At 42.8% G+C, this 22659-nt stretch overlaps 1 protein-coding gene across 6 annotated transcripts in view; it reads right to left on the reverse strand.

Moving 5' to 3' along the window:
* The window catches only part of NXPE3 (neurexophilin and PC-esterase domain family member 3), a 28492-nt gene that overhangs the window by 3553 nt on the left and 2280 nt on the right, over positions 1-22659 (reverse strand). For 3 of the 6 annotated variants that reach the window (XM_037907820.2, XM_043538546.1, XM_037907824.2), the window contains exons 2-6: positions 21329-21528; positions 20150-20369; positions 9397-10157; positions 8176-8249; positions 996-1202 (exon numbers count right to left, since the gene is read on the reverse strand). In XM_037907820.2, coding sequence (XP_037763748.1) covers positions 996-1202; positions 8176-8249; positions 9397-10157; positions 20150-20242 — 1135 coding nt within the window. In that variant the 5' untranslated portion in view covers positions 20243-20369; positions 21329-21528. Of the gene's footprint in view, positions 1-995; positions 1203-8175; positions 8250-9396; positions 10158-20149; positions 20370-21328; positions 21529-22659 lie in introns of those variants that run through there. The other 3 variants (XM_037907848.2, XM_037907831.2, XM_037907840.2) reach the window with 3 other exon arrangements.

Raw genomic sequence — 22659 nt, forward strand, 5'->3', positions numbered from 1 at the left:
TTGAAAAAGTTACATTACTGGGACATTGCAGTTGCTACCATGTCTTATAGAAGCTACATCATGCCCCCTGGTGGTTGTATATTAACATGCTCACTTATCTCAAAGTAATAGAAATGGTCTTGAGAGATGTAAGCAGAACACACTCCATGGTGCCGGTTTTGAGGGTGTATTGCAGGAGCAGGCAAACTTTTTGGCCCGAGGGCCACATCCCCAAACAGCCTGGCCCCGCCCCCTATCCGCCCCCTGCCTACCCCGCTCAAAACCCCTGACCCATGCAACCCCCCCTGCTCCTTGTCCCCTGACCGCCCCCTCCCAGGACCCCCACCCCCAACCACCCCCTGGAACCTCTTCCCCATCCAACCACCCCCTGTTCTCCGTCCCCTGACTGCCCCCCCCCAGAACCTCTTCCCCATCCAACCACCCCCTGTTCTCCGTCCCCTGACTGCCCCCCCCAACCTCCGCCCCATCCAACCGCCCCATCCCTTGACTGCCCCCTGGTACCTCCTGCCCCTTATTCAAACCCCTGGCCCCCTTACCATGCCACTCAAAGCAACATATCTGGCTGTTGCACCGCCCGGCCGGAGCCAGACACGCTGCTGTGCTGCTCTGCATAAGCAGGCAGCACCGCTGCCCAGAGTGCTGCCCCCGCGGCGGCGTGGTGTGGGGGAGGGGGGACAGCGGGGGAGGGGCTGGGGGCTAGACTCCTGAGCCAGAAGCTCCGGGGCTGGGCAGGCACATCTGGCCCGCAGGTCATAGTTTGTCCACCTCTGGTGTATTGCATATATATTTGTTCACTGGGATTTGGTCCCATATATTTCCAATCTTTACTAAGGAATTCGGATGACTCATCCGGTCAATGACTATTGAAAATCCATTTGCCGTCCATCCCTCTTTATTTCTTCCATTATTTTGATATTAGGATATAAAATCACTATGGAGTGAGAGACGTAAAGACTTTTTGAAAGCAATCGGCACAAAGCAAGAAAATAACCAACCTGGAACAAACGTGGTCAGATATTCAAACCACTGTCTTATTGTAGAATCTCCAAACAAGTGGACTACTTTTCCTTGTAAGCATTTGCTTATATCAGCTGTCTTGTTAAAATGACGGATCCAATGTGTTCTTGGCCTCCACTCATCTTGGTAATAGTAACCCAAAGGGAAAATATCTGGGCCTTGAGATCTGTCCAGATTGGCTGATTCTGGAAGAAGAAAATGATTCCAAATTAATACACAATTACAAAAATAATCTCGATAATTTTCATGGAAGTATATCCAACCAAGCAAAAGCATCAACCCTTATCCTAACGCAAAGCAGCACGACAAAACAAACTGATTAAACACCCCAATCTAACATTTTTTCCTCCTTCTACAACAAAAGACAGTTATAGGCATCTCTACCAGCTTCACCAACAGTTAAGGTTACTTAAGCATACTTCACATTAAAAGGCCCCATTGTAAATTCCTTGTAACTTTGCCCTCCTTTAACGGTTCAGGCTGAAACGTTCCATGCAAGCTGTCTGCCTGAGGCTGGATTTTTTTTTTTTTTTAAATGTTTCAGCAAAAATGGTTCACGTATTTCTGAGACCAAGATTAGGGAAGAACAGTTTCCCCCAGTTTTAAAAAAAAAAAAAAAAAAAAAAAAAAATCTTACAATCATTTAGTTGATAAGCTCTAGAATCTCCATGCCTTAGAGAAAGGAACTGAAATCTGGATGAGGGGAGGTTATCTTTGTCAGGGATATGCCATGAAAAATCATCAGACCAAAACTGGCCAAGTTATAAGCCTTTGAAAAATCTCAAATTTGCACATGTGCAGTAGAGACTTGTTTGAGTTTGGCAGCTAAATTCTCCCAAGATACCATTCCTCGCTGAGCATGCCCCATCCCGGGGCTGCAGGGATGGAGCTGCAATTGCTCCTCCCAGCTGTTGTGGATTGCTGTGGTACCAAGCATCAGAACCGAGAGCAGGAACCTGTCTCTCCTGTGGTCTCAGAGGTCCCCCTGCTGGCTCCCAGTTAGCATGGAGAAGGAAGCAGCCTAACTCAAAAACAAAGAGGACGGGGAGACTGGGACAAGGAGCTGCTAGGATGGGGAAGGAGCGACAGATTGGAACTGGCTGGGCAAGGAGCCTGGGACTGGGGCAAGGAGAAACTGAAGGGAACAGGAGCAAACAGGGTCAAGGTTGGAGGGGGGGGGGGGGGAACAAGGGCAGAAAGGTCTGTGCCCACTACAGCACACGTCCCTCCACAGTGGAATAGAACAAAAGATTGTCTCACCATTTCTCCACTGTTAGCAAACACCTGTGAAACCCACTGGGCAAAGTCTCTCTCTCTCATCCCCCTCTAGTGGCTGGCAGGGACACAGCTAAGGAGCAGGCCCAGATTACTGGCCAGCCACACCAAATTTGATAGGTGCTGCAACCTGGTATATGAGGTCTCAGATTGGATCACAAATTCATTCCAATTGCCTTTCACCTCAAAGCACCTTCATGGCTGGCCCATATAAAGGCTGACAACCTAATATTGCTGTCAGTTACTCCATTAGCTTAAGTGGCAGAGGTCACTTCTGCAGTGGACATAAGGTTCCAACCCTTGAGGACCCATGTGGGTGTCAATATTATGCCACATGATAGTACTGTTTTTTCAGTTTGTTTTTTCCAAAAAACTAGGAAGTTACATATAAAAACTGTTTAAACAACATTTAAGTTGCAAAGTCAAGCACTCAAAAGTTAGGAAATACCAAAGGTAAAGTTGCCCATGTGACCTTAAAGTTGCAAGGGCAATGTTAATTCAGCCCTCGTGTATGCATGCATTATGTTGCAGTCTTTAATTACATGATCACATAGTATTCTTTCCACAGGACCCCTGCCTCAGTCCGGACACAAGATGAACTATACTTCCAGATGAATCAAGATTGTGTAGTGAAGGAAGATGTTGTCTATAGGATCCATCTCGTATCTAGGCCCCTAGGTGTCACTGAATACTGACAAACATAGGTGGAAACCAATCTACCTGTGTGAGAGTGTGGGATGCTGCATGTATTACAATTAATTGTAATATCTGCATGTTATGAAATAACATTGCATTGTTGGCTCTAGAACTATAAAAATGTTTGCTAAGGCTTTGTCTACACCAAAACTTAGTCGGCAAAACTTTTGTTGTTCAGGTGTGCTAAAAAACACCCCACCCACCCCCCAACAACAAAAGTGTTACTCATGAAAAGTGCTGGTGTGAACAGCACTTTGTCAGCAAGAGTGCTCTCCTGCAGACAAAGCTGCTGCCGCTCGTTGGGGGTGGCATTTTGTCGTCGGCAGGAGAGCTCTCTCCTGCCGACAAACAGCGGCTACACTGCACGTCATTTAGCGGCATGGCTGTAGCAACACAGCCCTGTCACTAAAAGCTGCATAGCATAGACATAGCCTAAGACTATAAAATTAGTCAGAGGAGGAGCATTACCAAGTTTGAAATGCTAGTTCACCACAAGAGGTGTTATCTTCTCCCTGACAAAAGATGGTCTACAGACATCAGCCAAACATTGTGGACAAACGACTTTGCAGCTTGCTTCTCCACATGCACAAGCCCACATTCCATCACAGCTTGAATGCTGGAGGAAGGAAATAAAAATGCCTGTTAAGGAGAAATTGTTATTCCTAAGCTGCTTGAACTCTGAGGGGTGAGGATTTCTAAGCTTAAGCAAGGAGTCCCCAAGCGTTTAGCTTGGGTTAGCCCAAAAGGACACAGAGAGTTTCCTTATGAGAGAAGTTTCTATTATCTTTTGAAATCTAAGATAAAGCAGATAAATCTTGTAAATAACTCTTATATGTTTTTCCCTAGTAATAAGCCTTTGGTGAGTTTATTACAGGGGTGGCTACAAGTGTTGTCCTTGGCTTACAATCTAAATACAGCTGAGCTTGGGTAAACGACTGGTCCTTTGGGACCAGGGGTAACCAGATTACTGATTTGATTTTTAGTGTAAGCGACCATCAATCACAAAATTCCAGCTTGCCTATGTGCCAAGATAGACGGTCTCACTTAAGTGATCATTCTGGTTACAGTGTGTATGGTAACACACATTGTTTCATGTTCTCTATGTATATAAATCTCCCCACTGCATTTTCCACTGAATGCATCCGATGAAGTGCGCTGTAGCTCACGAAAACTTATGCTCAAATAAATTGGTTAGTCTCTAAGGTGCCACAAGTACTACTGTTCTTTTTGCAAATACAGACTAAAACGGCTGCTACTCTGAAACCATGGTAGGACTGTTATACTGCTTTAAGAAAAGGAGTACTTGTGGCACCTTAGAGACTAACACATTTATTTGAGCATAAGCTTTCGTGAGCTACAGCTCACTTCATCAGATGCATTCAGTGGAAAATACAGTGGGGAGAGAACAATAGAGAACATGAAACAATGGGTGTTACCATACAGACGGTAACAAGAGTGATCACTTAAGGTGAGACATTACCAGCAGGAGAGCAGGGAGAGGAAGGGGGAAACCTTTTGTAGTGATAATCAAGGTGGGCCATTTCCAGCAGTTGACAAGAACGTCTGAGGAACAGTGGGGGGTGGAGGGGGGGGGAATAAACATGGGGAAATAGTTTTACTTTGTGTAATGACCCATCCACTCCCAGTCTCTATTCAAGCCTGAGTTAATTGTATCCAGTTTGCAAATTAATTCCAATTCAGCAGTCTCTCGTTGGAGTCTGTTTTTGAAGTTTTTTTGTTGAAGAATTGCAACTTTTAGGTCTGTAATCGAGTGACCAAAGAGATTGAAGTGTTCTCCGACTGGTTTTTGAATGTTATAATTCTTGACGTCTGATTTGTGTCCATTTATTCTTTTACGTAGAGACTGTCCGGTTTGACCAATGTACATGGCAGAGGGGCATTGCTGGCACATGATGGCCTATATCTCATTGGTAGATGTGCAGGTGAACGAGCCTCTGATAGTGTGGCTGATGTGATTAGGCCCTATGATGGTGTCCCCTGAACAGGTATGTGGGCACAGTTGGCAACGGGCTTTGTTGCAAGGATAGGTTCCTGGGTTAGTGGTTTTGTTGTGTGGTATGTGGTTGCCGGTGAGTATTTGCTTCAGGTTGGGGGGGCTGTCTGTAAGCAAGGACTGGCCTGTCTCCCAAGATCTGTGAGAGTGATGGGTCGTCCTTCAGGATAGATTGTAGATCCTTGATGATGCGTTGGAGAGGTTTTAGTTGGTGGCTGAACTTTGTGACTTTGTCCTCACCCATAACTATTGCACATTTGGGGACAATGTATACCCTCAAATCAGCGGCACTGCTATGGGTATCCGCATGGCCCCACAGTATGCCAACACTTTTATGGCTGACTTAGAACAACGCTTCCTCAGCTCTCATCCCCTAATGCCCCTACTCTACTTGCGCTACATTGATGACTTCTTCATCATCTGGACCCATGGAAAAGAAGCCCTTGAGGAATTCCACCATGATTTCAACAATTTCCATCCCACCATCAATCTCAGCCTGGACCTGTCCACACAAGAGATCCACTTCCTGGACACTACCGTGCTAATAAGCGATGGTCACATAAACACCACCCTATACCGGAAACCTACTGACTGCTATTCCTATCTACTTGCCTCCAGCTTTCATCCAGACGACACTACACGATCCATTGTCTATAGCCAAGCTCTACGATACAACCGCATTTGCTCCAACCCCTCAGACAGAGACAAACACCTACAAGATCTCTATCAAGAGTTCTTACAACTACAATACTCACCTGCTGAAGTGAAGAAACAGCTTGACAGAGCCAGAAGAGTACCCAGAAGTCACCTACTACAGGACAGGCCCAACAAAGAAAACAACAGAACGCCACTAGCCATCACCTTCAGCCCCCAACTAAAACCCCTCCAACGCATCATCAAGGATCTACAACCTATCCTGAAGGATGACCCATCACTCTCACAGATCTTGGGAGACAGGCCAGTCCTTGCCTACAGACAGCCCCCCAACCTGAAGCAAATACTCACCAGCAACCACACACCACACAACAGAACCACTAACCCAGGAACCTATCCTTGCAACAAAGCCCGTTGCCAACTGTGCCCACATATCTATTCAGGGGACACCATCATAGGGCCCAATCACATCAGCCACACTATCAGAGGCTCGTTCACCTGCACATCTACCAATGAGATATAGGCCATCATGTGCCCGCAATGCCTCTCTGCCATGTACATTGGTCAAACCGGACAGTCTCTACATAAAAGAATAAATGGACACAAATCAGACGTCAAGAATTATAACATTCAAAAACCGGTCGGAGAACACTTCAATCTCTTTGGTCACTCGACTACAGACCTAAAAGTTGCAATTCTTCAACAAAAAAACTTCAAAAACAGACTCCAACGAGAGACTGCTGAACTGGATACAATTAACTCAGGCTTGAATAGAGACTGGGAGTGGATAGGTCATTATACAAAGTAAAACTATTTCCCCATGTTTTCCCCCCCCCCTCCACCCCCTACTGTTCCTCAGATGTTCTTGTCAACTGCTGGAAATGGCCCACCTTGATTATCACTACAAAAGGTCTCTCCCTCCCCCCCTTTGCTGGTAATGTCTCACCTTAAGTGATCACTCTCTTGTTACAGTGTGTATGGTAACACCCATTGTTTCATGTTCTCTATGTATATAAATCTCCTCACTGTATTTTCCACTGAATGCGTCCGATGAAGTGAGCTGTAGCTCACAAAAGCTTATGCTCAAATAAATTTGTTAGTCTCTAAGGTGCCACAAGTACTCCTTTTCTTTTTGCGAATACAGATTAAAATGGCTGCTACTCTGAAACCTGTCATTATATTGCTTTAGGAGTTCATACTTGTTAATGTGTTGGAGACATCTAATTATAGAACATACAACCAGACTGGGGGTTTTGCCCTGCTTCTTGACAGTCTGCCCTGAGGTTGGCACTCACAGTCGTGAACCACTCTGGACAGCGTGACAATTCCTTCATTGCAGAAGTTGGAAGATGCATAGCGAATGAAGCAAGGAATTGCAGGAAGAGAAGGATGGTCTCATGATTGAGGCAGTTTTATACTGCCCTGGAGGCTTCTAACCCTGCCTTTGCCACAGAGGTCCAATTTGATGCTCATCATATCACCTAAACCAAATTTTTCACAAGTGGTCACTAACTGTGTGTTCCTCATTTTCTAATGCCCAGCTTGAGACCCTGGGTCTGAGTATTTGCAACTGAAGTCAATGGGAGCTGCGCAGTGAACATATAACAGGGGTGGCCAAACTGCGGCTTGTGAGCCACATGCAGCTCTTTTACAGTTAGAGTGCAGCTCTCAGAGCCCTCCGCCCCCCCTTCCCCATTCTCTGCCCACCAGCCTGTTTGGAGGAGCTTCTGCCTGCAGGGAGGGAGATCTTGGGGCTTCAGCCCCACAGGAGGTGTCCCAGTCTGTCCTCCCCCACTAGACCTTATGAGCCCATCTGTGACCCCTAGCAGCTCCATGCTGTCTGTCTCCATATCCCCCATCTCCTGACCTGGCCTGACAGGTGCTGTGAAGAAGGCACTGCAGGCTCTCTCTTTTCCCTTCCCTGGCAGGAGAGTGGCTACTCTGTTCTGGCGCCATAGCACCCTCTGGTGGGCAAAAGGCGGAACTGCAGCAACTTTCTGGCAGAAGCTCTTAGTGGGGGGGGAGGAGGAGGAGGAATGGGTGGGGATTAAAATATGCGCAGCGCATTAAATTTGCACATGCGCAGTGGTGCAGAATTCCCCCAGGAGTAACAAACCCTAGTAAGAGAGAGTTTGTGACACGAAAGCTTGTGCTCAAATAAATTTGTTAGTCTGTAAGGTGCCACAAGTACTCCTTTTCTTTTTGTGACAGAAGAGTGTATGATCAACTGATGACTCCATTCCTCGACAATGCCTTGTTAAACAAAAGTTCACAGTTGTAAGTTATTTAGTTTCTATTTACATGGCAAGGATTTGTAAACCTGTTAATACTTCCTAAATAAATAGTTTTTTTAAAAAGAGCTTTACCATCTAATTGTATTCAATGCATAAATTTAAAAAAATATTTTTGCCAAATAGCTGGGAAAACAAAGTCTCCAGTATTATTTAATCATGCCTGTTTCCCCTTCTACTGATTTCACTATGATTTACAAAACAATGATATTTAAAAACACACTTTACCTGTAAATCCTAAGGGTTCTACAGTCACTGAATCAGGGCCACTGGGAAGTACTGGCACTTTGATATTCACATCACTTGAAGAACAGTAAGAAAAATATAAATGCAATAAAGCAATGCTGGATATTTCAAGTTCATTTTTAGCATCAGTTTCTCCTTACTTGTGTGTACACACTGCATGTGTGATACACTTTTTATTTTTAAGACGCAGCCTACTTTCTAAAGCTCCAATCAGTACGTATTAATCTCCTTGAGACAACTCTCTTAATCCCACTTAGCCAAAGATTTAACATTTTGGTGGTCCTAGGATATTAGATTTTACTTTATAAACCCATTTTTACTTGCACAAAGCCAGCAGGGTACATCTAGCAATCAGAAGTCTGTACAAGTCACAAGGGGAGCTACCTCATAGATTCCATGGAGTCCTTAAGCCATGATGGGCTTTTCCTGGCTGAGACCCACACATTCTTGTATTGGGAAGGCAGAGCCATAGATGCTACACAGTAACCTCCAGTTCTACTACAGGAATAATTCATAATTGAAGGTTGTCATGCACCCTTTTTCTGTCATTTCAGACCATGGTGATTGAGAAGGAGTGAAGAGCACAGTAGGCAATCAATTTAGCAACAACATGCTGATTTTCTAAGAAAAAATTACTGTGACTGAAATCACCCTTGTATTCACACACTACTGAAATATTTTTTGTACAAAATATGCCTTGTGAGGTATATGAACACTAACAACACTGATCATCAATATTCTTATTGAATGTATGTACCAAATGCATGTTAAGAGTTATGAACATAAACTGAAATTATGACTGAATTAATGGACCAAGAACAAAACAAAACGAAAAAAAACCAAAAAAAAAAACAACCAACCATCACCACAGTGGCAGTAACACTCATCAGTGTCAGCAGACAAGCCTAGTACTGACTTCAGGGCACAGAGACTCCACTACCTCTCTCCTAGTTTCTTCAGTTTAAGACTGAAGCATGCAGGCTGAGCAGCATGAGGAAAACTTTAGCTGCTACTACTTAAGCAGTATCTGTTTCTGCAAATAAAGAGAAGATTTTGATCTCCAGGAATGTCAGTCTAGCACCTTTCACCAACATTACAACTAACTTGTTGCTTGATCTTGTCAACATAAAGACACAGATATAACTTAAGGACCATTAAAAAAAAAAAGTGTGCACTTATGCATATATTTAGGAACATACATACGTTTGGAAAAAGAGACTCTCAGAAGGTGTCAGAAGGTCCTTTTGATATCCTCCCTTGGCATGGTTGATTCTGCTGGCACAGGACAGTTTTCTTGGCTTGTAGCAGAACCATGGCTCACCAGTGAAGAGGTCTGTGAAGTTACAGACAGGAAGCTCTCCAGGCAAACACACATTGCATACAGTGGTTTCTGAAGTACTACCAGACCTGAATAAGCTTTTAAAGAAGACTCTGTCTGGCCTTTCTTCCCGTAAGCGCTGCAGGACTTGTATCCCTTCACTGGGGTGGACCAGAGACACAGATACTCTGACATCCCCTGGCCAAAGTAGAGTGAAAAAGACTTTGTAAAACCCATTCTGATCATCTACAACCCTTCCCGTTGCTCCAGCTTTCAGTAGCGGAGAGTGAATTCTTGCCTGTATGTAGTCTCCACCATACTGTTTTGGTTTGCCTTGAAAATCCTTCATGTGGACAAGCACCTCTAACTGATCTCCCACCTTGAAACGCACATGGGAATTCAAAATCACAAAACTGCTGTGGGCAGGATCAGTGCTTCTTATAAATGGGATTTTACCTAAAGGGGGGTTTGGCCACTGTATAGCAGCAAATAAGGATTCCTCCTCAGCTTGTTCTCTTTTGGACAAAGTTTGATGTTCATAATCACAGTAGTGTCTTCGGGTAGTTTTAGTTGTCGGCGATGAAGACTGCTGGTCACTGGTCTCTATTATCCAATTTAACCCCGAGACCGTGTTGTGATCCAAGTGCTGCAAAGGAAGAGGACTATTAGAAAATAGGCTATTAACATTACAAGTGTTTTGTCAGGATATAAAACCATAAAAACTGCTTTGTTTTGGATCGTGTAGGTGGTGATTAAATATCTTAGTCTCACAGGAACACAGAAGATGATTATATTCACCCTAGGATTTCTGAGAAACTAGGTGCCTGATTTTTCATTTGCACAAAGGCTCTGAAAATTAGGCCCAAAGATTTTATGGTTACATTTTGAACATCCATGCAGCAAAGTATCAGTAAGGTAATCATTATAGGGCTTCCTTTGTCTAAGAAATAAAGGTTATCTAATGTTTTATTTTAAAACTAAGGCACAACAGGCCAAATTTATCACCAACATGAAGCAAGGGAAGTTGGTTACATTACTCCAGAGACAAAACTGATACTGCACATTTGCATGCTTTTTAGACTGCCCACTGCCTTTGGCGATCATGCTGTATTTGTCTAGTCACCCCACATTACTTTTCATCATCCTTGTGTAAACATGCATCTCCTTGTTTAAAGTCAAGAATTAAAAAGTTACAGAAATTCAAAAAATGATTGAAAGACATGACTGAACACATGAACTGGTTAGTGGTTACACAAGTAGAATAGTGAGTGACAAGCCCCAGAAAGCATTGATCAGGACAGACTATGATTTCACATGCTGCTAAAGCTCTAAATCAGTAAACACAACATTGTAGGGGAGAAAGTAGCAGAGATCAAGTGTTCCTTAAATCTCCTTCAATTTCATGGAAGTTAGGAAGGTTTAAAGTGCTAAATCAGGCTAACAAAGAGGGAAAACTCTAGGGCAGGTCTTCACTACCCGCTGGATCAGCGGGTAGTGATCCATCTATTGGGGATCGATTTATCGCGTCTCATCTAGACGCGATAAATTGATTCCCGAACACACTCCCCGTCGACTCTGGAACTCCTGCTTGTGAGAGGTGGAAGCGGAGTCGATGGGGGAGCAGTAGTGGTGGACTTGCTGCCATCCTCACGGCCAGGTAAGTCGACCTAAGATACGCCGACTTCAGCTACGCCAATGTAGACCAGGGCCAAGGAAGTTGCTGGAATTTCAGCAAACTGAAAGTATTCCCAAAAGTAAGTTTTAGGAAAAACATTAAGACACCAGAGAATTCATGGTGGCTTCTACTTGCCAAGTACACCCTCCAGCTTCAGACCTCAGTTCAAATATGCATCAAGTCAGGGGTTATGGAGATATTTTCCTGTATGTGACAGAACCTCGCTAATTGATACACAAAATAGGGAAACTCTTCTCACTTCTTGGTGAAGACTTAATGTGAGATCTCTTTACTTTACTTACTAATGCCTCATCAACTTTACAAAATATCTGAAGAAGTGGGTTTTTTACCCACAAAAGTTTATGCCCAAATAAATCTGTTAGTCTTTAAAGTGCCACCAGACTCCTCGTTGTTTTTGTGGATACAGACTAACATGGCTACCCCTCTGATACTTTATAAAGTTTCAAAAAAATAGATCTACAGTATCCAAAAAGAGATGAGATACAATAGAAAGGGTTTTTTATTAAAACAAACCAAAGATTTTTGTTTGCTTGCCCAATAATTCACAAGATTCAGAAATACAGTGGATTTCCCAGTAATTTATGAGAATTAGTGAAGTTCTAATGTAACTCAATCCTCTACATGACATGGTAGCACAGGACATTATTTTGTATCTTTATTCATCCATTCCCGATATGTCTCCCCATACTATCATTATTTAAATTTTCAACTATTCCAAGCAGGGATTGTGTCTTTATGCTCTTAGAGGTGCTTATGTGCTTCTGGGTACTAGATATTTTTAAGAATAAGAATGCATGGAATACACTTTAAGTCATTAGCAGAGGGTTTTTTTTAGTCTCAATGTAGTGCTGGCGGTGTGCAGCCCTGGGAAGTGCTATACTTATCCACACAACAGGCATTATACAGGCATTGCAAGCTTCCTCACACTGCCCCACTAGCGTGCCATAGTACTATCTTGGAGGGTACACTTTTCAAAATCAGAAGATACCATGCCCTTTCAGTGTCTGGTCTCTGCCATGTTTACCAATAAATGTACCAAGCAGTGCAAAGCGAGTTAGTGTCAGATGGGACATCTTTTGTGATGTGGCCACTTTCCACTAACAGTTGGGCTGAGATCAATTTTCACCCACACAACCAGAAAGCCATCAGATAGCAATGGCTTTTGGCTTCCACTGACCAAAGATGGATTCAAACTGGAAACACAGAGGTGAAATGTTCTATGTCCTATTGTCAGTGGTCTGGGAGACAGTTTTAAAAAGTTAATGACTTTCTGGATTGCTCTCATGTTTAATTTCAGGTGCTAAACTCTCCAAAAACTGGCCAACAATGACAGCACTGTGAAGGCAACAAGTTGCTTCACAGTTTCCATGAATAAATGACCTAAAGCTGCATCAAAAGGCCTGAGACATACGCTACTTGGAAGACGGATTAGTTGACCTCCTGTGGAGCCTCTGCGGAAGGGTTGGTGGGGAGGAATTACAGTGTAGGAGTAACCCTCTCACGTACAAATGAAAACCTGTAGTTGACTACCCAGGTAAGCACCCAATACAGGGCTGAATAGAAAAGTTTGAAAAAGATCCTTTTAAAATTTCAGTATGCTTCCAAGCAGATGAAACTTCAGCTCTGTTCTAATGCCCATAATCCTGTTTCAATTATAATTCTTAGCACGTCTTAACATATCTGGATGTCTCATTGTTGCAAACCAGCATTCGTCACAATAACATTAAAAGCAACAAATCGCAATGGGGGGGAAAAAAAGTGTCCAAACGGTAGAGACCAATTCTGAACAAGCGTGGAGAAGAGTAAACACTTTACTCCTTCCTTCAAGGAGGTTTTTATCCCCATAAAAATATAGAAGACACTATATGGAACAAAGCATGCCCAACCCAATAGCTTAGTCATCTTATTTTTATAGTATCATATCCTTTGTACCTTGTGCCTACTCACTGCCGGCTTAGACAGGAACAGGTCATTTCTGACATCACAGCACATGGCTGATGCTATGTAAATAAGTTTTTCTAAATGTCGAAGACAATTCTAAAAAGCTAACACCCGATAGAAAAAACAAACTTTCTAGAGCTGGTTGGCTGTCTTGGATGTTTGGGACCCGTCAGCTTGACCTAAGAACACACGAATGGCCACACTGGGTCAAATCAATGGTCTATGTAGCCCAGTATCCGGTCTTCTGACAGTGGCCAATGCCAGATGCTTCAGAACAGGGCAATATTGAGTGATCCATCCCATTGTCTAGTCCCAGCTTCTGGCAGTCAGAGGTTTAGGGACACCTGGAGCATGGGGTTGCATCCCTGACTATTTGGGCTAATAGCCAATGATAGACTTATCCTCCATGAACGGATCTAATATTTTTCTTAACCCAGTTATACTATTGACTTTCACAACATCACAAAGACTTGCCTAATTTGTGATGACAGATAAGGCAACTTCCTGGACTAACCTTACTGAATTAGGTTTAAGTCTCTTAGGAGTTCATTGTTTGAAGGACTGATCCTGTGCTACAGCTCTTATTGAAGTTGGGAGTGATCTCCGGTAAGCTTATTAGCATGAAGGTAGGTTCTTCCATTGTTTTAATATGTTTTCTCTGTAGCGCTTTTACCTTAATAATAAATTTGCTTGCTTACAAAAGAGCTGTGTGGTAACATAACTGTGGGCAATAACTGTCTCTGAGAAGAAGGCAGAGCAGGACTGCTGGGGCAGTCTGACTTGCAGGATAATTCACAGTGTAGGCAAGGAATAGCGTAGCCTGGAAAAATCCAAGTCTGGAGGGGGAAGAGACATTTCTCTGCTCAAGAGAGGTGATGGCTGGGGTGCTAGAAGCCTGGGAGCGGGTGCCTTTGCTGGAGCAGAAAGGGGGAATATGGACACAGCTGCCCTGAACAGTGATAGATGTTAAAAGCTAGGAGCAGGAAAATAAGTAGCAGCACTGTTTAAGACTCTGCACTGCAATATTATAGACCCAGACAACAGAAACTTTGTACTTTATTCTCATCCTTTCAGTAATTGTTATGTTTAATCATGCTTTAAGTTTCACTTGGCACATCCAGGGCAGGGATTTGCACATACCTAAAGCATCTACCACATTATTAGGTGTTACATAAAGAAATACTTGCTTCACTACATTAGTCCTATTGGATAATTATTTCCCTATGCACAAACAAAACCAAAAAGTCTGCACAAGAAATTGTTGCCAAAGGATATGCACACTTATTGAAAAGTAAAACACTTTTGGACAGAATCATATTAATAGCTTGGTGCAATATTTAACCCAAATGGTACAATGGCCCCAGTAGTATGGTAAAGATTCTGGCTTTGATTCTCCAGATCACTGGAAGTAGTTAGGCCAAGTACACATTTATCTCCAAATGGGCAAGACAAAACTCTGTTTTAATATCTCTCTCCATGAAACAGAAAACCTGATTCCACACCAAACATTCCGCTTATAGGGCTAAGGAAGCTATTTTGGATTTTTCAAAGGGATTTCAGCTCTGAATCAATGGAATGACAGCAGAACTCCTTAAGCTTAGGTATGGCCACATTGCACAGTGTCATTTTAGCATCCCTGGAGAGAAATCCCAACCAAAAACACTGTGACCTGATCTACACATGGGGCTTTCAGCCCTGCCTACACTCTTGCTTATCTGCTAAGGTGGCTGTGTGACTATTCAGGTGGCATTTCTATTGTAACAAAGAAGAGCTGCAGCACACAAGCACCGTCTGTACAGCCAACTGAGCCTCCTGTATGCCAACAATACTACATAAGGTATTCGTTAAGTTTTGCAGACACATACTGGCATTAGTCAGCCTGAGGTAACAATCAGTGCACTATGCTTTAAAGCTGAGAATTCTGAACACAGAAGAAAGGCATGTTGTCCTTGTTCACCAAGGACCACCATAAGCCTCTAGTATGCAGTGTCCTGGATGCCTTACCTCACGGGTTTTAAGTCACTACTTTTAGACTTCAGGTTTGTTGGACACTTCTTTCAAAGAAACTCCAGTCTGACTCAAGAGTATATCAGTATCCCCAGGGAAAATTTTCCTCCTCTGCTGCAAAAGCTCTTCAAAGGCAGGTAACCTGAACTGACCACACTGATGACTCAAATGCTTATTTTTTCCTCTCCTCACCACACCACAAAGTAGCAGCATTAGATGCCCCTAAAACAACCATTAGCTGAGTGGGGATAGCCATTATCTTTCCCTGGCATTTGCACCAGCTATGAAAAAGGAATGTTAATGTAGTTATCTTGTTATGTTTTCAGCTCTGTCTCACTCCACATACCAATGAATCAGGTTTACCAAAAGGAATCAGTCTCTCTCATCCCTGCAGAAGCATTCTGCCCCCCACTCCCTACTCTCCACAAAATCTTTTTCAACAAGCTTAGGAAGGTTTGTTACTAATTTATATATAATGCCCAGGTGAACTTGACTTAATAGAGAACATATTGCAGAATCCCTGTGTCAAAACTTTCACAATCTAATTCATACAGATACAACACTTGGTCTAACAGATCAAGTGACGGAGAAGCACAGATGGTCATTGAGGAAAGCAATATATAACAGGAAGGCATTACAAAAGGTGTTCTCATAAACCAGGGGTGGGCAAACTTTTTGGCTCGAGGGCCACATCAGGGTTGCGAAACGGTATGGAGGGCTGGGTAGGGAAAGCTGTGCCTCCCAAAACACCCTGGCCCCAGCCCCCTATCCGTCCCCTCCCACTTCCCGCCCCCCCCACCCCGACTGCCCCCCTCAGAACCCCTGACCCATCCAACCCACCCTGCTCCTTGTCCCCTCACCGCCCTCTCCTGGGACCCCCCGATGCCCTCCCCAAACCTCTGCCCCATCCAACTGCTCCCTGTCCCCTGACTGCCCCCTGAAAGCCTGGGAGGTGGGTGAGTGCAAGGCGTGCTGCCCGTGCGGCAAGCTGAGACTGCGGTGGAGGGGCCGGGAGTTCAAGGGCCACGCAGGACAGTCCCACAGGCCTTGCCCACCTCTGTCATACACACACAGAAAATTGGGAGATACCCACACATAGTGGGGCACCCAAGGACATTCCTAACCAATCCTGAAGTGGCTCTCTTGGTCCACGTAACATTTGGTATGTAAATATTTGTTTGCTTTCTATAAACAAGTCACCTCTTTGATGCAACAACCTAATGCTCCACAGAAGACAGTTAAGAATATTCTTTTATTCTGTTTTATCTTCAAGAATCACACCACATCTGTTACTATAATGCAGCACTTAATCATGGATCTCAATATAGGAGCAGCTCAGCCTTAAGAAGCAAATAGTCTATCAAAACACTTAATGGGCAGCTCGAGGTCTTAACTGAAGCTAAAAAGCTAGCTGAAAGAGTTCAAAGAGAAGTGACATTTCTTAGCACTAGACTATTAAACAGTAAGTGGTTTGCATCTGCATCCACATTTTAAACAGTAATCAGTAGGAAAGGAGACTTCCAGAATAAACTGCATTCTGACTACCTCTGATTCTCTAAAAGCTCTCTCAAACCAGATCTTTTCTGAGAGCATTATTCATTTGAAGAATATCAACATATAAACCTGTGCTAAACTGACTGGAGAGCTATGCCCCCAAAAAAGAAACAATGTTGCAGCAGACGCATTTAGAGAAGTCAAGGACAATAAAAGAATCAGAACCTTTTGAATGTATCTGACATTGGAGTGATTTAATAGCAACATATAACTTGGTTGGGGAATGTGGGATTTATACAATGTGGTATATATATGAGAACATACCTCCCCCCAAAATGTTTTTGTGAATTTGACTCCCCAAAAATAAGAGTCAGAGCATATATTTCTAGGACAAGTAATAAAAAATTAAATGCGTTGCCAGAGACAAGAATAGCCCAATATCCTACTGTAAATGAAAAAAATCAGTAAAAGATAGCAACAGGAAACGAAAAGAAGAAACAAAGAAGGATCACCAGTTTTCACTAAGAGCAAATGCCATAGGAAAGGTACTTGACGCTCCCGAGACAGTCTGCCTAACTCACTATGTTGTAAAAATCAGTTGTGATGTCAAATTCCTATTTGGTAGATAACAGAACTAGTTGCGAAGATCAGCAAAGGAAACCTATGGTGTCCTACTCAATGTCAGACTGGGTACTAAGTGTCCATTTAAAGATAATACTTGAATTAGATGTATTCAGCATTTAGAAACAGCTGTTAGTGTATCTCCCCAACAAGATTTGGCTTTAGCACAATCATCTGAAACTGTGTTAATTTCTAAGAGCCCTTCTTAAAGGTGTGTCACTGCACACAAATATGCAGTGCTTAGTAGAAGACAATGGAATCCACAGAATGAAAGCCGAAAGGCTTGCTCTTGATTTTTGCAGCCGTTTGTGGGGAAGTTGCCAAATGCAATCATCCAAATATCTATGAAAACAGGAAGACATCTGCCTTGTTGAGAGTCAAGATTAGGCCGCACAGTATCTAACTATGAAAGGCAGTGCAGCCTCCATGGCCAGAAACTTTAAATGCGTCTGCTCAGAGACAGCCTTAATATGTGCTGACTTTCAAAGCTGGAATATTTTAAAAACTTTTTATGATGCTGTTTTTATTCCCCATATGTAACAAAATGTGTCCCAATATTTGATGCTCAAAAGCTTTCACCAAGCTGGCAAGCAACAAAATGTTTGCAACACAAAAATTCTGATGTAAAACAAAATGAACATATAACTTCAGAAATATAGCAAACATTTATTGCAAGATGCTGTTCAGTTTATGTTTCTTGAGAAGAGTACTACATATTCAACAGATTGAATAAAAGTTGAATAAGCATTTCCAATTATACCCAGCTAACAGTTATTTAATATAAAAATTTCATTTCTCTTCAGCGCCAGAATCCTAAATTTCAAATTGCTGGGAGATTAATACTTTCTATCCCTAACGCACGCACGCACACACACACACAAACCCCTTTGTTGTAGCAGTTCTATTCTGTGAAATTAATGTATCTAGATAGCTGTGTATGGAACAATGGAGGATGGGAGAAAGAGGTGATGAGATGGACTGAACTTGCTGGATATAACTGATAAACATTATTATGAAGCAATTCTGGATGAAAGGAGATTAGGATGTAAACAGAAGAGTAGACCAACCACTGTCCCATTGACCTCTAAGAGCTACCTTAAACAAGAACAAAGCAAAACACAAACTTTCACTGGTAATATGATTTTAGTATGAGCTACACAAGGACCTTTTGGGGCATCGGTCACACACAGACACACACATACACACAAAAAGAGGTGGACAACACTCTGATAAGAAAGCGTTAGCACACGTAAAGCCAGAGAAAATGTATGTACAAGACCTAGATATAACACATGAAGAACGAGCAGTGCAACAGGAAACGGGCACATTATCTTTTAGTGGGGACCAATTTACACAGAAGGTCAAAGCAGAAGTGCTGATACTACAGGAAGAGCTTAGTGGCAAAGTGATAAACAGTAAGAGCTGGCAGATAGGAAAGCACCATAGCAGGAAGTTGATACACAAAGGTAATTCAGGTAGTATTGTAAACTAAATGAAATAATGTTAATTAAACCAGTTATTTAAAGTGTTATAGGTTAATGTGGTTTGAAAGTATAGTTTGCCTGTTTTATTTAGTCCAAACACAGATTTGGGGAAGAGAAATTGTATATCAACTACAGTTAAGCCATAGTCAAAACATAATATTACTCCTCAGGGAATTCTGCGCCAAAAAATTTAAAAATACTGTGCCATAAAAATAAAAATTATGCGCACAATATTTTAAAATTCTACAAATTTTATTTGTCAATAAATAAATGTGGCTCCAGCATAGCAGTGGGGAGCACAAGCCACTGGTTGCACTGAAGTGGGAGATCACCCTAAACCCCCACCTCCCCTGGTACAAGGACTCGACAGCGAGGCTGCAGCCAACCCTGACACAGTGCAAGGGCTGGGTCTCACCCAGAAACACCCCAGGATCCTGACCCTCTGCACCAGGCACACCAGGTGTGAGTGGGCAGGCTCAGCCCAGCAGGATCCAAGTGTGGAGGGACTTAGTGTGGGGCAACCTGGGTGCAGGCAGCTCAGTGGGGGGATCTGGATACACAGGGGGTCATTGGGAGTTCTGGGTGCAGGGGCAATGGGACTCTTCAGGGGATCCAGGTGAGGCGGCTGGGGCTCAGCAGGGGGGGTCTGGGTGTGAGGAGATGGGGGTTCAGCAGGGGGGTTGGGTGCTGGGGGCTCAGTGGGGAAGTCTGGGTGCGTGGGCTTGATGGGGTGGGGGTCCAGGTGCAGCTGGTTGGGGCTCAGTGGGGTGGGGGTCTGGGTGAAGGGGGGTTGATCGGGGGTCCAGATGTAGGCAGATAGGGCTTGTCAGGGTGAGGGTTTGATGTGCCTACTTAATGGGGAAACCCCAGCTCCTGCCAAGGGGACACCACATGCCGGGCTCCTGCTTCACCCCACGATTCCCCTATCCCGTTTTCTTCCCCATCTCATCCCTCTCCCCCACTGCCCCATGCCCCTCCCTTCATTCCCACATTCCCCTCCCCTCCCCACTGCCTCATTTCCCCCACCCCCACAGCCAGCACTCACTGTTTAACAGAAAACAGGAAGGCTCCCAGCACACAAAACGGGAGCTCGACTGGCACTAGGACCCAGGAGGCGGCATTCAGCTGCAAAGTCAGTGGAGCGGAGATATGGCTCGCTTCTGTTTAGGGGGGCAATCCCCACCAAAAAACTGCACCCATGATCATTTCCCATCCCCCACACAGTTTCCCTTTGCTTACCTGCTGTTTTCTGCAGGAAAGCACAGGAATTCTTCAGGGAGAAGTGGCGTTTTCTGCAGCATGCAGTCCCGCAGAATTCTCCCCTGAGCGGCATAAGCTAAACAGGAAGACTGTTACTCAACCTCTTCCACTGTTAAAGAAAACTGCTTGACTTACCTCAAACTGATGGAAGTTGTGTACCAACACCAGAACAGCCAGCACTGCTAGGCTCATGCAGAAAACCTGTAGTCTACAGAAACTGGGCCACATTGTCCACTCATGTCTTTCTCAACCATGTTAGTTGCTGTCATGATTTCCATATCCCACAGGCACCAATGTCATCGTGTTTCAATATTACACAAGAGATTCAGTTGACTTCTACTTCATTAGTCTCTTCCTGTGAATGCATTTACAAGGATTTTACTAAGTCCCTAGATGTATTCGAGAGTGTTGGGTTTAACATTGAATTAGGAATGTCTAAACGCTGAACCAAGGAGAAAGGGAAAAATAGACTAGATAATATATTTTTATGGCACTATTATTTTACCTAGACAATACTCACAGTTACATTACTAAGTTACGCCCTTCAGTGTTTAGACTCACCACCTTACCATAAAATCAAATATGGCCACCTATACTTAATAGCATCACCCATGGAAGAGCGTTACATGATCTCTTGCCTGTAACAAACAATAGAAATTGTACTCATAATGTAGGTTGACTCCACAGCCACAATCCATCCCAAAGGGGCCAAGATTTTCAGCAGTGACTGGTGACTTAGGTTATCTCCATTTCTAGATGTCCAATCTGAGACACCTTCATAGGACCTGATTTTCACAGTTTCTGAAAATCAGGCTCCTTTAAAGGTATCTCAGATTGGGGCACCAAACGATTACTAGTCTTCTGCAAATCCAGGACAGAATGACCAAGACAGACTGCTGCTCCAATCTTTTATCTATTCTCAAACAAAATTCCCCCCAACTCTGCCAGAGTCCAGGATCTGAACCTACATATTTCCCCATACAAACTATGCAAGTTAGTTTTTCCCCCAAACATAAAGGCAACTATAAAAGCTGATAATTAGACAAGTGTCATCTGTATTAATCAGAACTTCTTGTCTTAGCATTAACTGAAAATTTATGAAACAAAAGTACACCATTGTTTTTTCATGTTAAGCTGCAACATCTTTTAAGTTTCTATATGAGAGACACAGTCTCCATTCATAGGGACATGAAAAAAGATAGAAAGATGTTTAAGGGGTGCATTGAAGATCAGGGAGGATTATTTTTATAACCAATTACTATGAATGTTTCTTTTATAATAGTTCTTTTAAGGTTAAACAACATAGACACTTACCTTTTATGAAATGTAAAGAGCTTCCTCAATGTTGTTAGATTTTTTTAAAAATGTTATAGGGGCAGGGATTTATCCACAATTGTTGCAAAATGCTCACAGCCTGACGCATCCTCAGTTTTACATCATTCTTCCTCCTTTGGGATTAATTTTGGGAGTCATTTTTGCATACAAGTTCACCATTCCTGTAGTGCAACTTGACACTTGAAAACAGAGAGTAGTCATTAAAAAAAGAGGCATCAAAAGACATTAGCTTCTTAAAATAAAATATTCTCAGTGCAATTTGACTAGTATAAACAACCACAAAGTATCTCAATAGAGCTATATGATTAGGTCAACTTTGATTGAGAAGTCAGACTATTTGTTAAAAATTTAAGTGAAGGATGCTTAAATTGAAGATTGCATGCTAAATTGGATAACAGCTGTACAGTTACGGTTTTTAAATAAGTCACTACATGCACATAGAATAAAAGATTCCTGATTATATCGGTAATATTCTGTAATAATAAAATAGAATGCACATGGAATTGCTTTGCAAGCACTCCTATCCAGATTATACTTCAACTGCTTTTCAAAGAGATTATAGATATCACACTATATTTTTGATTGATGAACTATGACTGCCAGGGCAAAGTATCCATTTAAAAAAAAAAAGGATTTAATAAAGTTTTAATGACTGAACATACAAAAAGCTGCAGCTTTGTTAGAACTATCTTTACAGTGATCTGAAAAACCAGAGCTCAAGAGTCAACTGCAGTACAATACAATAATTGCACTGTTTTTACAGCAACAAGAAAATCTGGTTTGCATATTTAAATCAAATTACAGCACCTGCTCTCTGCACTCTGACATGCTTTCAGTGCAGTAACAAAAAGCAATTTAAATGGATATGGGCAAAAAAGACTCCAAGCTACACCCCATAGTTTGTTTAAAAGTAAAAATTGTGCAACATTCCTGAAGGATGCTTTCTATATATTTTCTAAACAAAACAAAGAGGCACTTGATTGCTTTGATCCTGAAATCTTTTTTAAAAATACAAAGGTATAATACACATACTTGTATAATTGAAATGGCAGGCACACACAAATGATAGTCATACAATAAATTGATAAGAGATTTATGATTCAATGTTTTTATCATGCACGTTTGAGAGTACTCTTCTACCCCAACCATCTGAGAAACTTTAAAGGACTGCTTTAAAAAAAAAAAAAAAAAAAAAGTCTCCTAGAGAAATCTCCTCCCAACAAATTCCGACTAGACTCTTCCCCCCCGACCCAAGTTATCGCCATTTGAGGTCCAATACAGTTAACGTTCAACCCTAGACCAATGATGGC

The sequence above is a fragment of the Chelonia mydas genome, chromosome 1 (assembly GCF_015237465.2).
Source record: "Chelonia mydas isolate rCheMyd1 chromosome 1, rCheMyd1.pri.v2, whole genome shotgun sequence".
NCBI classification, from domain to species: Eukaryota; Metazoa; Chordata; order Testudines; family Cheloniidae; genus Chelonia; species Chelonia mydas.